General features: G+C 38.4%; 1 protein-coding gene across 37 annotated transcripts in view; it reads right to left on the minus strand.

Moving 5' to 3' along the window:
- Positions 1-717: 717 nt before the first annotated feature.
- LOC134644677 (protocadherin alpha-C2-like) overlaps positions 718-17,684 on the minus strand; it is a 199,885-nt gene continuing 182,918 nt past the window's right edge. For all 37 annotated transcript variants that reach the window (XM_063497868.1, XM_063497903.1, XM_063497956.1 and 34 more), the window contains exons 2-4: positions 15,368-15,432; positions 11,859-11,944; positions 718-3,766 (exon numbers count right to left, since the gene is read on the minus strand). In XM_063497868.1, coding sequence (XP_063353938.1) covers positions 3,459-3,766; positions 11,859-11,944; positions 15,368-15,432 — 459 coding nt within the window. In that variant the 3' untranslated portion in view covers positions 718-3,458. The remainder of the gene's footprint in view (positions 3,767-11,858; positions 11,945-15,367; positions 15,433-17,684) is intronic.

Genomic DNA, 17,684 nt, shown 5'->3' on the forward strand with positions numbered 1-17,684 from the left:
GCTATTAACTCAGCATTGAAAAAGTCTTACATTTTGTTCAACCGAGACTACGGATAAAAGCAAAGTAGGAAATTTGATTTTTTTAAACAGTCTAAAGTAGGAAACTATTGAACATCCTGACAAACTGGATAAACGTATTGATTATCAATGCTGCATTTTATCTAGGCCAGAATGAGTAATGGCTCACTACTGTGTAGGTGTTTCGACAAACTCACACACTGGGATACAACAAATCTACTTAGCCACTCTATTAAATTATGGTGCATCTGAAAGCTTACTTTCACATGGGACCATTTGGATCATCTGTGACCATGCTTTTAATGAGGAGAAATTAGGCACCCAAACTAAGTACCTCAATGTGCTTGTCTTTCATCTCTGCAGGGAACGACTCTTTGTACCTGACTGCATGTCAGTTCAGAGAAAGAAGGATGTGAGCACGTGTGACAGAGAAGAGCTGCCTGCAGATATTTTGTTCGCCCTGCCCTCTGTAAGGAGATGCACTTGTTTTCTATATTGCCTGCCAAAAATTTGTAATTGTAAAGGCAACTTTTAAATAGGTGTAGTATTTTAAACGTGCACATGAACTGGGTGCTAAGAAATAGATTTTTTTTCCTTAAAACCTGAAATAGATTTAGTCACTATTTAATTGACCTTCAAATGACAGGGGAAAAGCACAGAGCTATCTCTCTCACACACACAAGACAATATATTCACATGTATTTTTATAAAGCAAATTTTATTAGTGATTTATAAACCAAACACATTACCACTGTATCCATTTATGGAAAATAAAAAGTCAAAAAAATAAATGAAGTAAATGAAATTCACTACGTCACTGTCACAGTTGATGAGAGGGTGTACAAAAAAGGGTTTTACAACAGATCTTGGCTGATCCAATCAGAACAGCACATAGCCACCATAATTCACCACCATACATTGGAAAAGAATGACAGCATGAACACTCACTAAACACAAGCATACACTACATATATCCTTTTATTTTTTACACTGGATTTTTTTCTTTTTTCTTTTTTAAGAGTGAAAGGGAAGTGATAGCTCATCATAGGATCATACATATTTCAGTTACAATAATACAGTGTTAGTTAGGTCATCATGTCAAAGCCAGACACAGAGTGATTTTTTTTTTTCATTTTTTCTTGCTTTGTTTGTTCTCCAAAACAAAATTATCATTGGTGAAAGAAAAATAATAAACTTGCGTTGAAAGGTATCACACTATAGCATTTACAAATATCTAAAGAGGTTTAGTGGATGCCATACAACATCTGTGGAGCGTGAAGATTTTAGTACATCGATGTTTGGCAGAGACTGAAGTACATACAAATATCTCCTGTGCGAGTAATGAAGAAAAATGATAATACAAAAGAATAAAATCATAGCCATCTATCTATTTATATATATATTTCTCTATATAGTATGTGTTTCCTTAGAGCAGTACATGCAGCAGCCACTTAATGGAGTGACGTCATACTGAGCCGCAAAACTCTGGGGATGTGGCAACAAGTTACAGGCAGGGGCAGGGGAACCAACAGAAGCAGGCCTTGAGGCTAGTGTGTGTGCCCCTACTTCAAAACCTCTTGAGAGAGGATTGGTGGGATATAGCTCTGGGATCGGAGTCCTTAGTTGCCCATATTCTTATCAAGTTTCAATTGCTAATGTAGAGACAATCTAGTCTACGCTACATTTACAGCGTACATACAAGCTAATATGTGAACAATCAGCTGGAGAACTTCTCTTGTACATGGAGAGGGAGGGCCAGCCCACGGCACCTGTCTCCTCACTCTATCCCAGTCCTCCAGGGTCCCTGTAATCAGCCTCATCCCACCTGGTCCTCTCTCATTAGTGGCTACAAACAGGAAATGAACCACATAGTGTATTATTCACAAGTTAAAAGCGCTGAACCGTTTTGCACTTAAGAAACATCTGACAAGAGTTCAGGGCATAGCCCCTCTCCCCAACTGGGTTTCCCCAGGCCTCATCCACATTACTCCATGCTGCTCTCAGCAGCACACCACAATGTTCAGAACGGGCCACTCCCAGGACTGATCCTGGGCAGGGGGTTAGAGTGGGGATTAGGGTCAGTGTTCGAGGGTAAATGGTGATGGGTATGTCAAGCAAAAATCATTTAAAGCTATGAAGAAAAAAAAGAGTATGTTATAATGAATCTCTTCAGAAAATGAATGAAAACATAACATGTTTACAAACTTCATTGTCACAAAAAAAGGCGGTTTGGGCAGGAGAAGATGGCTCCTGGCAGCATGGGGCAAGTACAAGCAGGTGAGCATTTGTAAACTCAAGGTATTGGGTAAGGACTGGTTGCTACCAAACATTCAAAGCAGAAAGCATTAGGCTTTTGCTGCAGCGGGGGGAGGGAAGATGGTGTTATCAAAGACTCTCCTGATGAACTCAAAGTTTTCATTAGAGTCCACTGACTCAGCATGGAGTCGTGTGCCAGCCCTGCTGGACTCTCCCCTTGGTGATACTGAGGAGAATGTGAGGTGTCTTCTCTCCATCTTTCCAGTGTTCTCTGCATTCCTCAGTTGGGGTTCTGGCAGAAGATGTGTTCTTTCAATGCAGTGAGTAAATACAGAGTGATTGCAAATCATGCTGCATCAATCCTGAGAGAGTTGATGTGCACCTCATAGGCAACTGTGCAGGGCAAAAAGCTTGCAGTGTCTGGTTTCAAGCACTTTTCTTTTATGCCAGCTGTTTTTTGCTCCCTCTCTCTTAGTGTCAAGTGCTTTCTGTGTCCACTTTTTCATGATAAGTTTGTGTTTGCATGTTTGAATATGTGAGCATGCGTATGTGCATGTGGTTTCATTGAGATCTCAGGAAACACTGTTGGTAATTACCAGAGGAATCTGCAGCAGTTTCTTGTTAGCCTTAATTTAGGTGACTCTCGCCCATGATATTTACAAGTAGAGTGTGTCCAGCTCCAGACTGCAGAAATCTGTCTCAGTCTTTTTTTTATGTTTCTTCTTTTCCTTTGCTGGCACAGCTTTTAGTTGTTCTCGTAAAAGCATCTCATCTCCTCTGAGAGAGAGAGAGAGAGAGGGAGTGATTTATACACTTTAGTTTGGATGGGGTAAGACAGAGGTGCCAATAAGCCCAGTGGGTTAAAGGAGTTGAAAGGATGTCGTGAGTTGACTTGGGGTGTGTAGGCACATAGGGGTGTGGGGAAAACGCTATCATTTTATTAGGTATTGCATTATTTGTTCAATCAAGGCAAGATCTGTAATTTACCACAATCAGGAACTGAAGGTAAAATAAATCTTGAAAAGGCCAGGTTCACAAAGGAGAGAGATTTTTTAATTAATATTATGATCAAAATGTGAAATTAGGAAATAGTTTTGACAATGTATTTTTCCCAGTGGACTTTAGTTGATACCTCTGTTTTAACAACACCCTTTTCCACTTTGTAGTTTTAATTTTCTTCTCGTCTACTCATCTCCATCATCTTTTCCTTTATCCTTCTTGTCTTTCTTTTCCTTCTTCTTCTTCTTTTTCTTCTTGGCCTCCTCTTTCTTTCCAAAGGTAATGAAATCACTCTTGTCATCCTCTCCTCCTTGGTTCTGTCTGATAGATATTATGGCAGGGGAGCCAGGGATAATGAAGGCTTCTGGGGGAACTTCTCCAGGTTTTAGGTGTTGTGGAGGTGCACCGGGACCACCGGGGCCATAGCGAAAGTGCCAGCTGTTGCTGTCTACGCCAGCACCCATCGGGGGCGAAACCTCTCCTCCTTCACCATCTGAAAGAAAAGAAAAGATGGAATAATAGTTTATATCACATTTCTTTTTTTCTTGAAATGACTCCGTGGTGGCTGTGTGCAACCACACTATAGGTTTACTACCAAAAAAAAAAAACAATAATGGTAAACTATGGTGGTATTTTATGGTCATCCTTTCCATTATTCTGTGTCCTTCAAATGTTTTCATGTCATCAGATTTCTATTTTTGATTCTTAATTTCTTAACGATATCAGATAAAAGTAATCATTTTAGCTTATAAAGCATGCCTATAAGAGGCAATCACTGTGTAATCTGCTACTGCAAAGTAAATGAAAAGCACAGGGAAAATCTGTCCTTCGCATTCATATACATTAATCAGATTTACTAGGTTAAAAGTCCAAATGCAGTTAAATGTCAATGATCTCCACAGCAGTCAATAAAAATTTTTTTATCGGTACATAATTATTGGTAACAACAGACATGACATGATATAAAAGGTGGGAAGTGGTTGAACTTTGTGGGAGGTTTAAAGAAAGAAAATATAAAGTGGGCAGTGAATCAAAATCTCCCTACCTATCCAAGCTAATATGACTTTAATTACTATGTTAAAAGCTGGGAAAGGTCTTGAACTGAAGCTGTGAGAGGAATTTACCTTGGAGAAACATTTAAATTTTATTAGATAATGTATTAGCTGCTGCATCCAGCTCTTGGGTTATACACTGCACTGCTAGAAATGGTAGCATGTTTATGAATGGATGCAGACATAACACACCATTATTCAGTCACAAACAGCTGTATTTCGAAAGGCCTGGACAGCCAGCCTGACAATGCTTCAATGCATGATCACATCCTTACTTAGTTGGCAAGTCCTAATATAAAAGTGTTTTACTGTGTATTCCATTGACCTTGTTTATAGGTAATTTCATTGTTTAATCACGTTAAAATGTTCCTAATTTAATGTTTAAAAGCAGTCGAAAAAGGCAAAATCCCATGTAAAATTAGGGCAACAAACTGTATTGTCATTACTGGAAATAACCGTATTTTTACGAGAAAGTTATTTTCTGTTATTTTCTGGTATTATTTTGGCGCCCCAGCTGCTACTGTACTGTATTACTGTTTTTCTAGGATTTTTTTTTTAACAGTGTATGATTATTATGATTATCTTGTGTAGTTAAAAAAGAACCTCAGACATAAAAACATAATTTTCACTTCATGAATGTAACAGTAGACGTGAGCAAAGGCAGAACTGGAGGAACAGTTTCAATAAATTCGGATAACCCACATAAACATTACATTGACAGGAATTATAGTGGCTATAGTGAAAGAGTGATACACCCAAACTCTCGGGTTCCATCAAGTTGAAGAATAATAAACTAAACCCAATTCTTATGTGCTATTTAATTTTTAAAAAATGTCTTTGTTGTTCCTTAGACTTGTTCCCTCCTTTAAACTTATACCATTTACCATTACCAACTATGAGCGACATGTGCTAATAGTTGGGATGAGATGTGTCCCACTGATTGAGGCGGGTACTCCTCTAAAGCTTGTCTTGTAGGGAAACTGCCCAAGCTGAATCAGAAAACAGGAATTTTTTTTTTCAAATTTGAATAATAGCTGACATGATTAGGTGGAATAGAGAAACTACCAGGCACCTACTAACAATCGGTTCAACATTTCAGTAATTTTCAAGCGAAACAAATGAGCAATTTAAAGTTTTACCTTCTCCAGTGTAAACACTTGTATATTCATTTGCACTTTATTACACTGGAATTTGAATATATGTGTTTTAGACAGTTGGTTGGGCTTTAAGAAACACTGAATAGTAATACACTAAAAAATAATCATTGAAATAAAAATGAAAAAAATTAAGTGGGCCATGTATTTGCATCATTCCCCATTGCTATAGCCCACAAATATCGTGCTTTCATTGACTGTGACAACACAGCTGTAAGAGCTATAGAGAGAAGACTGAACTTGACAAACAGACTGAGAAGATCAGGGCAGACAGGCTTTCTCTAAATGTAGACCGAGAGACAGAAAAAGTCACATTCATTAAGATGACAGCCTTTCTCCCATGGATAAGCCCTTGTCCCTTTCCCCCAGCAGAAATATAAGACTGATTTTATAATCGCAAAAGCAGAGGAGAAACAAAGAAAAGAAAAACTGAAGCACTAAATGAAAATGCATAACACTGAAATACTGGCAAAGCTTTGCTCTAAAGTGTCCAGTCTCTTGCCTCTAAGAAATTACCTGTCTAATTCAATGTGTGAACTTGATGAGACAGCAGTGCCTCCATGCAAAGTTACAATCATAAACGGAATAACACCCTGGAGAGTGATGAGTCACGCTGGGAGCACGCAGATGGGAAACAGTAAGGCTGAGCAGAGTGACGCTAATAAAAAAAAAGACACTGTGTTATGTGGGATTATAGGGATGTGGGGTCAAGTGAGACTATAGTCTGGTCATGATCGGCTCTGGTGCAACTAAAAAGGTAATATCATAACAGAATCCCAACTCTGTAAGGCTCATAGGTCATTTTGATGTTACTAACTACAGTAGACAGTGATGTGTATTAGACCTGAGATGTAACTGCACATCTGTCACTTTTATATTTAGCACTTTGATGTGCTAAATATAAAAGTGCTTGTATGTCTCTTCAATTGTTTTTATTCATTCCACCTTTTTTGTATCTTTTACTTCACAGTGGTGACACACTCGCCTCACTCAACACTGATCTCAACATTATTGCATCAATATTAAATGTTCATGTTTTTTTGCAGACTAAAACTCCACACCCTCTTTCCTCTGTCTATCTCTCATTCCCCTTGACCTTTCAACTAATGTAGCATGGAAATTCAGTCATCCAACTGCCATCCCTCCAGTTAATGACAAGAGTCTTAATCAAGTCTAACAGTGTTTATAGTAACATCAATGTGACTGGGTATTAAACAGTTTGTCCATCAGTGATAACTACCAGGCACATTAGAGATGAGGATGTTCATGTATTTCATAGTGATGACTATTGCCCCTGTCTGCAAACCTCCTGCCTTTGCACTGCTAGAAAGATACAAGCCACTCCAATTAATAATTTTGGATTAGAGGTCTGGGTTACTGTCGGTGCTCTCCTGAGCTGATCTCTGGAGTCCCCAGTCCAGCTTCTCTGCATGCAAATGTCCCATTGCTCCCCCTGTGCAGCCAAAGGTTTTCACAGCCACTCAAATCACCCCAGCTCCATTTTGCCACATCTACTTTATTCATCCGCTTGTCCTGCCTTACCATCGGCCACTCGGGCAGAAGCGCAGTGGAGCGCAGTGCAGCGTTACATAACGAGCTGAGAAGCAAGAGGAGGAGGAAGAGGAGGAAGAAAAGGGAGCCAGAATGTGCAAGGATGGATGCAGATATGAAGCACTCACCACCAAAACAGAGGGTGGGAGCAGAGAAAAAAATGGATTAAAAGATCCTCAAGGTGTATTTTGTTTTGCTTTTACCATACTGCAGTGGGACCACACCCTTTTCCAAAATAGCACCAGTCTCTGTTACTGTTCTGTGCTGAGCATTGAGTGTGTGTACATTTTAATAAAAACAAAATGTGATAATACCGTATACCTAAAAGCCTAATTCTAATTCATGCATCCAGTTTTTTTACTGCCTTTGAAGAATACATTTGGGTAGCTGAATAAATCACCATACATTCTAAACTGTGCTGATGGCAAATGAAATAAGGATACAGCTAAGGGTAAAAATACTATGCAACTGCAGGTGTTTGCAGGTATTCAACGACAATTATGCATTAATATACAGTATGTATGTGTGTGGATGTGTCTGTTTGGGTTTCATGCCAGACTGATCACCTTGCTATTTGCTCCCACCTAGATCATGTGGCAGATGGTGGACACAAGTCCCCAGAGACAGGGTTTAATGTAAAATGACAATAATTTTCAGTGTATGAGTGGAAGTTTGAGATATTCCTAAATGTCTGTATAGGGTTTATGTAGCCATGCAGGTGCTATAACAACAACATTTAGAAAGTGGAGATCGATTTATTCTCCAGAGAGAGGGAGAAAAGTAAGAGAACTGGCAAGATATTTAAATATGGGATGGAATAAAAGAACAGACTGACAATAAAGGAAAGCAAATATCTGAGCTAGGAATAGAAGGCAGATGGTGAGTAGAAATTCAGAAACAGTCCCACATAGCTTCTAGACTGTTCTACCTTACCTTTAATCTGACACACACAAAAAAAAAAAAACAAAAAAAAAAAAAAACATTAGATACACCTTAAAATAGTTCTTCTTACAGTGTTATGGCATGCCACCTTTCAGTCCCCAACTCCCAAGGCCATATGTTTTTTTAATCCAAAAATCTGCAGAACAAAGGAGTCTAGCCTAATTTTATGGTCAGTATAATACTATCAGCAAATTTCCTATTTTTCATACTAAACTCATATTAAGTCAACTTAGTTTCACTACATATTTTTCTCTGATTATTATATTATAGTTTTAAGACCACTCCCTTAACCAAAAAACTGCATCAAGAAATTATGGCACGTGGCCTTGAATTTGACCATTAGTCTGTTGGAAAGTCTTCTTTACCTACCACCTATGCAAATTCACACTTCCTTTCAAATGAGACTGACTAACAAAGTGAATGTAAATGACGATTTTATGCTCCTATTTTCTGGAGAGCAATTATAGGATTAAGGGAAGAGGCACTAAATGAGTATAATGCAGCATCTTGTCTCTTTAAATTGTCTCCCTCGGATTTGTCCTTTTTACTTTACTCTTCAGTTAATTGTTGCCACTGTAGTTGGTCACTATTAAGTCTAAAACATTTTTCTGTTCCTCTGTGTATATGGGACATTTCAGTTTGCATGCAAGCTCTAGTGTAATACAGAAAACACAAAACCTGCATCCACCTCTGCAGTACACCACCGCCCCAATGAATGTAGGTCACCCTCCTCACTCCAACTCTCACTATCTAAACATATCCCTTCCTCCTTTAACTCTGTGGTTCCCTTTTGCTCATGGAGATTTCACCTCCTCCCACTGCCCTTCACCTGATGCTACAGGGTGCTTTATTCCTTTGCCCCCAGCGTGCTTTCTCTTCTCCATTATCTTTTGTCCCATACCATATGTTTGCACCCCCCCCCCCCCCCCAAACATAACAGCTCTCCCCACCTTCCTGCCTGCCCTGCCAATATTAGCAGCCATTGAATGGTTGCTATGGAAACTACATCCTCCAGTGAAGCAGTAGGACATAAGAAGGAGCCATGGTGACAGTGCTTATGGTGATGGAGAATAATACTGGAATCACTCTGTCTCCCTTTCTGTCTAGTCAAACCACTCCCCAGCAACATGAGACTCATATTTCTTTCTCACTTCTTCTCCATCATTCTGATCCTACCTTCATCTTCACCTTGTCCATTATTGTCTGATAGGATTTTTATTTCAAACCCTTTGCATTACAACCTACCCATCTCCTTCCCATCACCCTTGCTGCAGTGCTGTGCAGCTCTCTGTGCAGTCCCAATGAGTGCTTGGTTTAGTGACTAAGCTGTGAAATAGACGGGGGCAGGAGACAAAGACCGAGAGGGAATGGACAAAGGAGAGGAAGAGGGAGAGTTACGCACCAAGCAGAACCCTGATTTCATTAATATGGGCCTGTTAATCTGGGCGTGGGCTGTTCTCCATCTGTCACAGCAGGAGCAGCACACAAAGCAGGCAGCCAAAACACACTTAGAAGCACAGCCAAGGACTCACAGACACATTCACATACACATGAAAACACAAGACAACAAAACAGACACACAAATTGATACCACTTTGCAAATCCGTATATACTAAATAAAAAAGAAAAAAACAGGGGTGCTGTCGGCTGTCCCTCTGCGTCTCACACTGGAGCAATGAAACGGACTTTGTGGTAGAACAGCATCCTGTACTTTCACCACCCAAAATATTCTCTTAACAATCAACTCTAAAGCTGGCCTAACAAACATGATTTTTATTATAAACAGTACAGCCTATGACTCATAGTGATATGACAGGCCACATTAAATCCCTATCTCACATTGTCTCATTTCTGAGATATTATAAACAGAATCAACAGGAAAGTAAAAACACGAATCATTCTCATTATTTTCCTCCACTAAAACAAAATGTTTTTAATATTATCTGACATTTTTATCCCTGAATTATTCCTCTCTATTCTATCTCGCAGGTTTTTAAGTGCCAGCAGGCTATAAGTCCTCAGCCAAGGCAAGAAATCGATGGCAGAGCGGAGGAGGCTGTGCATACGTGCGTGTGGATAGGAAGAAACAGTAGTCTCTGTGTGGGTAGTTTGTCTGCCTGCTGAGCCCACCGCCTCCTGTCTATAAAAGATACCAGGCCATGCCAGCTCCACATTCTTAATTACTACAAATCACCTCTTTATCTAAATCTAATTGCAATTTCATCCTTGCTACAACCTTCTTAATGTACATATGCCAGTCTCATTTGTTCGCCTGTCTTCACTTGCACTTTTTTCCACCATTTCTCTATTTAACTCCTAATCTTTTTGGATCCCATGATCATGACAAAAGTCAAGAGTTCACAACTGAAATCCCTCTGTTGAGGGTGCTAATTCTGTCTTCTAAATTTTAGTTATGGGCAGTGGAAATGCACTGCGATTGGTATTACAATACCTGTAAGAGCTCACATAAAAGCTGTCATTTAGCATTTTTGTTTTCGTGGTGTCACTGTTTGCAGGAATTGTTTCCCTATAATCTTCTTTGCAGTATTTCATTTAATAATTAACAAGGTCTTTTTCACCCTAATGAAGGCCAGATATTAAAAATGTATAATTTCCTGTTTTCTGTAAGTAAAGGGACTTCTATCTTTGAGTGGAACACTCTATTGTCATAATTGTGTTGCACATTAAGGATAAATCCCTAACTTTATGAGTCACAATGTCATAGTGGCCCTTTTGAGGCTTTTTCACTCTTGCAGGATCTGCATAATACCTGACAACAACAATAGATGACTTGCATATGATTGCATTCAGTGCAAGCAACAATGCACAGATACAATCTGATTTTTTTTTATCTCAATTTTAAAAGATTACAAATGCATTTAAATATTGAAAAATGCTATTACATTTAGCTCATCCCTAATCCACATTTAAAGGAGGATGACTGTAATCATTTATAATTACGCTTCACTAATGTGTTTATGTTAATGTTTGTCCTCTGTGAATCAGTAGCTTATGCTTCCCTAAACGTCTTGCTGATAATTCAATCAACTATTGTCACTCTCACTTCCTCTCCTTCTCTAAATTTTTTCTCTTCCTGCTACAAGAGAGCAGAGATATCCATCTCCACCTACCTAGCACATGTCATTTCCTTTCCCTTTGGCAGCAGGAAGTGGTAGGAGATGGTCAGGCAATCTCGTAGATGGTATCTCTGTCTTGATCATTTTATTACAGTCCTGTATTTGATAACCACTGTACACACTCCTTGATAAGCTTTAAATGATGTGCTGTTGTTGGTGTATGACAATCTTAACTGCATGTTGTAATGGGAAAAATTCTAGTTTATTCTCACATTTAGATTTAAGTGCTTAGAATTTCATTTTAGAATTTTGTATAACCTTTTATTTTTTAGGTGAAGGACACATGTGTGTCAATATAACCTGGTGTAACTGCTTAGCTATGCTCAACTGCTATGCTCAAGACCAGCCCAGGTGCTTCCTGGAGAAACATAGTCCGAGTCCTCCCTGCCCAGCAACAACCTGGGTCGAATAAGCAACTGTCGTAACTGAAGAGATACAGAGAGTTGTTTTGTCAGGGTATAAAAGAGGAGCTGAGACGTCCCAAGGACAGAGCTCTCATGACTGTAGAACTGGGATGTTTGCATTGCATACTTTATTAACAGAAAATTCCATCATAACTGTATGAACCTGTGTCAAGAATTGTGCTTGACACAGAATCATTGAGCATTGTTTTAGACTTTCTGGACTAAACTAGCACTATGTGTATCATGGAGACCTCCAAGTATATGTATATTTAATTTTTTAATCTTTAGCCAGAGGTATAATTAACTGTGCTTATTCTAGGTGGAAGTAGCTTGAGAGATTCTTACCAGCAGCACTGGATGCAGTGGGCCAGTTCTGAACCAGAACCCCCTGGGCTCCCTGCATAACTGAGGACTCCTCCATATGCACTGAACTGAAACACACACACACACACACACACACACACACACACACACACACACACACACACACACACACACACACACACACACACACACACACATCAGCATATTAAAGACCACAAAAGTATTTTTGCACACATATTATAAACAATATCCATTAAGATAATTTTTTTCTAATAGTATGTTAAGATTTCACATCTGAATTTCACAGCTTAAGGTATGGATTCAAAACCCAGTTTTCTTATCTCCATATGTTTCTTTTAATACACACTATAATAACAGTCGGGGTTGGTTAATGGTGCAGAAATCCCAGAACAGCTTCATTCAGATTAGGATTAAAGTAGTTACTCTACATTTTCCCAACATTTTCTGGATTATGGATTACAGATGGCTGTTCTTACATTTTCACACCAACTCTGTGGGACTCCAACACCCTCTGCTCTACTGAAAAACACCACATTCTGTGTAGTGTTAAACAGCAGCAACAGAAATTCTACTACAAACCATGGTCCAATCTCACTGTGTCTGCCTTGTCTTGAAAAGTGGAAGATTATACTGTCTGGCTCAGACATTGTGGTTTTAGTAAAAAAAAAAATTATTATTTAAAAAAGAGGGCACATTTTGGTTATATCTACATGTCTTTAAAAGGTGTCCCAAATATCTGTTATCTAAGGATGGGAGGATGAGAGAGCCTCTGTTCAAAGGTGAATTCACCTAAAATTCACCTAAACTGTACAATTATATACCTGTGATTCATTATCCCATGGCAGGCTATCACAGCATGCAGTTACCAATATAAAATGATTTTACAAAAATATACATACCATCTTAATTTGCTGTTCTAAAGCATCGTTTTATTCTGCTTCTCAACCTGCTTCTAGTTTAATTCAATTCATTGATCCATACAAATTTTGGCACTGACTATAGTTCTTCTCACAATTATCAGCTTAAAAAATAGATATGTAGAAAATTATTTATTTCTTTTTACAAATATCCATGTGCAGTTTCTGTGATTAAAACCTGTCAGTGATTGTGTTTTAAAACAAGAAATCTAATGTCTGTCAGAAATCTGAACCAGAACCAGTGTAATAAAGTAAAGTTTTGCAACTGATTATATTGTAGTTTTCTTTTCTTTTTAATACTGTGAACAGTTAAAATAGTATACAACTAGAACTAGATTATGCATTGATGCATTACAAGAAGCGATTTGGTGATGGGTGGAATTTTAAGCGCTGCTAAGAAACAGCATTATCGGGTACACTGATTAAATATTAAAGCACATTACAGGGGCAACAGGCAGACAGTATATATTTCAGCTAATGATAGTCTCTTTTTCTCATTTCCCTTGTAACCCTCTCCTACTGTCTGCAACCACTGTCTTATCAATTTTCAGGATTTTTCAGCCACTTATTGTTTTATTTCATAACTACTATGATCACAAAATTAACTCATACTCTCATACTTTTATAACACACAGGGGAAAATGTGCTTTCCCCAGGGATTAGATTAAAAAAATGAAATAGGTCACTTCTATTAAATGGTTTTTCGGGTGTTGCATCCAAAACCTCTCACACAAGATATGATTCTGATACTATATAAACAGATGAAAATTCCGTGATGCTTAGTGATAATCAACCTGAAACACATCAGAGAGAGTCAGTCACGAGAAAGATTAACTATGTTAGACTGTTTCACTCAGACACATTAACTTCAATAATCCCTGCTGTAATTATGAGGGAATCTATGGAACATTAATGACACTCAGATGATGCGATGTTAATAATCTGGCATCAGATCGCATACATGAGCACATTGTATCTACAGAGATGATGTTTGAATAATGAAAAGAAACCAACACTGGATTCAGTGTTTCAGGTTGCATCTGTGTTAAGACAGATGTGCCACTCCATTCAAATACAGATGGGACAATAGCACTGAGTATAAATAATGATTGGAGCTGTTTTAATTATACACTCTATGACATGCATATACATATGCACAAGGGCCTTAGGAGAGACAAAGTGACAAAGGCAAAGTGTTTCTCAGCATGGGTGTCTTAAGCAATGTTTCTAGTTGTTTGGCATTAACACTTCTGATATTTTTTAAATGCCACCATCTGTAAGATGTGGACAGATTAATTTAGTCAAGCAATAAATATGATAGTTAGATAGAGATAACTTTCCTACCTCATTAAACATGTAACTGTTTGTAATTATGGTGCCATCTCATAAGCATGACCCTCGATTTTGTAATTTGTAATGTGATCACTAGTGTGGTCATGCAGTACACTCCCTGTCTCCTTGTAGCTATGTTTCCACCCAAAAAACCTGCCCTTCATACATCACTGACCCCTCTCTGCTTCTAACCCTCCCATCCAGTCTCCATCTGGGCATGGTAACCGAAAGCAATTCCTGAGTGTATTTCTTATTGCTGTGTCTCTCTTCTCCTATAGAGTATTAAAGATTAATTATTTCTGCTTATTTGAACAAAATGCCTAAATCAAATCTAAGGTACTTCTCTAAATTCTCTAAATTTACCTTAACTATATGTTTAATAAACATAATGTACAGTGGAAAATGGTAATTAATGGGTGATGTTAAGATTAAATCCTTCCACTTAAGGCAGCACTCACATCACTGCAAAGAATGCACAAAGATAATCCTTACTGGAAAAGGCCTATTAATGAATGCAAATGCCTCACCTGGCTAAGTGTTTGATATGTAGCTGGGTAGGCTTTGTTAAATATTTTAAATTTTTGCCTGTTAGCCATTGGAATGGGAAAACTCCATACCGTTTACGACAGATCTCAATGTCAACTCAGTATCATTGCCCAAAAAAAGCTATTTTTTTAAATATACATTATTGTCTATGCATATATTTTCTGCTTCAATTCTAAGATAATGTTTAAATAACAGCCTGCTCTAAGTAAAATAACAGACTGCCTTCAACTAATAAACTTGTAAATAACCCCAATGTACTTGCAGGTCTTTGTTTATTTTAAAATTACTCCGCATAATATGCGGAAGCATGCTAGATCAATATCTGTATATGCAGATATTTGGAGGGATAATGACACCAGCAAAACTTGTTTTTGGCATCTGATGGAAAAAGACGAGTTTAACTTGGGTTTGAATTCATTTATTTAATGTTTAGATGTTACATCGGATAGAATTTAAATATGACACTAATCTTTTTCTATATACTATTTGGGAATAGGTTATACAACTTCCATATATAGGGATTAATAAAATTTGTCAACTGTTTCAGATCAGTCATTTATAAAACTGTGCAGGAATTAATTATTGGCTTAAATCTTGAAAAATATGATTTTTTTTCTTTGTTTGCCTTTTGTTTTTCACCAAACATTGGAAATCAACTAGAGAGGTATGAAGAGACTTTTAGTGTAAAGTCACAAAGTAAAATTGGATCCTTACCTCTGCATTACACCTCCTGCTCTCAGGGAGGCTGAATATCTCCAGTCTGAATTCGGTGCCTTGGGCTGCAAGAGAGAGTGAGAGAAATTTAGTCTTAAGTACAGGTGAAAGCCAATACCATCTCATTAATAAGTCATGGCAACAACTCCTAGTGCAGTACACACACATTAACACACAAGCTAAGGCACCCAACCACAATCTATAGCAGCGATAGCTTGCCTCTTCGTTTGCAGAAAAATGACTGATGAATTGAATCATGTAGGTGTGCTCATGGCCTCCTATCCTCACACACTAGTTTCTTCCCCCCTCCCTCCCTACTCTCATCCATCAATTTGAAGGAAAAATGACTTTGAGAGATTTAACTCCAGCAGCCTACCAACCCTGTAGTGTTTCACAAAAAACCTGAAGCCACACAGCCAGAATAAGTCCTCTTGAACTCAGCTGGGTGTTGTGTGTTTATCACCACTAGAACTCTTATTTCGTTTTATATATTAATGATGGACTCAAATTTCAGCTGTTAACCCAATGTCGCTTCTGCTTCCTCTCCATTCCCAGACCATTACTGGGCATGTTTTTCAGCAATGCTTAATCAGTATTTTTTTTAAGACAGTATCATCAGCTAGATTTTTCCTTCTCACCAAAGACCCACCCTTTCTCTACCCTGCCTCTATATATTCACCACCTACTCTTCTGTATTTGAGTTCCTTCTGTTCTGTCTTGTTTACGCTGATCAAAACCTTGAGTTTCACTGCCACACAATTTGCTTGAGTGAGTCTGACACATCTCACCATGGTAACTGTGAAGAGCCCAGTGTATATTTTACTCTACACCCACCTCCCTCTGTTAGTTCAGCCCAGTGAAGGTCACAGGTGGAGAAAGGAAGAGGGAGGGTAGGGCAGATATCAGATTAAGTCCCTCTGTATTTAGACTCAGACAATTCTACAAAAGAGGGATAAATGAGCACCACGATCTCTGATTAACTGTCAGTGGTGCAATTTGTTAATGAGATCCTATTATGAGACTTCAGACAGGTAAAACATCATATATCCTGAAAAAAGCGATTATAATACTAATTGTTTGTTTGCAGCTTCCTAAGATGAGGCTCACAATGCGTCAAAATGGGCTGTTTGCAGCAACCACATAACCGAGATGAGATAGCATTTTCTCAGATCTTATCCTAAACCACTGACAAAGACAAACCAACCTGACCAAGGACACCAAATTCCCCCTGCCTGGCCATGCAGCTCATAAGAGACCCATTTACAATCCCATTTCCTTTCAAATATGACAGATGTTCACTTGCTACTGAAGCTGCATTGACCTCCATGAGTCTGCAGTGGACATTCATCACGCTTGAAATCCAATATTTGGTCTTAATGAGAGAAGCCTGGTATTCCTCCTGGAGTCTTTCAAACAGAGGATAATGTCTGCAGGGATATAGAGTGCTGTAGCATCTTTTCATACTAGGAACTAAAGGTGAACTTAATTATATGGAGACAATTGTTCACCAAAAAGCAATCAGTGAACAGATCAGTAATTTAGAAGGAAGTAAAAGACATTAGCTTGGCATTAAATACACAGTTAACGCAGGTTATTTTGCTCATTTTACTTTGTAAACAATTGAAATAAAGAGGGTGGAACAAGAAATAAATAAATAAATAAATAAATAACATCTACAAATAAGACCAGATTGTCCACAAATGGAACTAAACAGCTTTGCTTAATGTTCGCCCTGTTGCTACACAGCAGTGGCCAAAGGGAAACTGGTCTGCCTGGCCGTATGGTGTTTATGGGGGTAAATGAAATCACACACAGTAGACTATACACACATTAGAGAGAAACATCTGGAACATAAATATGTTGGTAATTTAGTTAGTATTCCTCCTAAGGAAAAACAAACCCACAAAACTAAAGCATTCACATAGTAAATGTAAACAAAAACAAACACAACAAAGAAATAAAAACCTAAGAGAATGAGAAATCAACGCATCCTATTTCATCATTTGAAAGGGAGAATATGAATTAAGTGAAGATGAAAAAACAAAATTCCCATGGGGTTTTTCGGTATATTAATTTCCTTGCCTCACAATACGTGATAAATTAAGGAATGGGAATAGTGTCGTACTCCCATTTTCTCGCCTTTTCCTTCATTCTTCCCTCTCCTTCTGAGTGAACACTCCTAGCATGGATACAGAGCTCACACCTCCGCCATCAACTCTGTGTCCAATCACCTTTTATCCCCCGCCTCATCTGTGTGGAGGCAGCCAATCCACGGACAGCACTGAGAAACACATCGCTTCCATTTAATTACATATCA

The sequence above is a fragment of the Pelmatolapia mariae genome, linkage group LG2, assembly GCF_036321145.2.
Source record: "Pelmatolapia mariae isolate MD_Pm_ZW linkage group LG2, Pm_UMD_F_2, whole genome shotgun sequence".
NCBI lineage: Eukaryota > Metazoa > Chordata > Actinopteri > Cichliformes > Cichlidae > Pelmatolapia > Pelmatolapia mariae.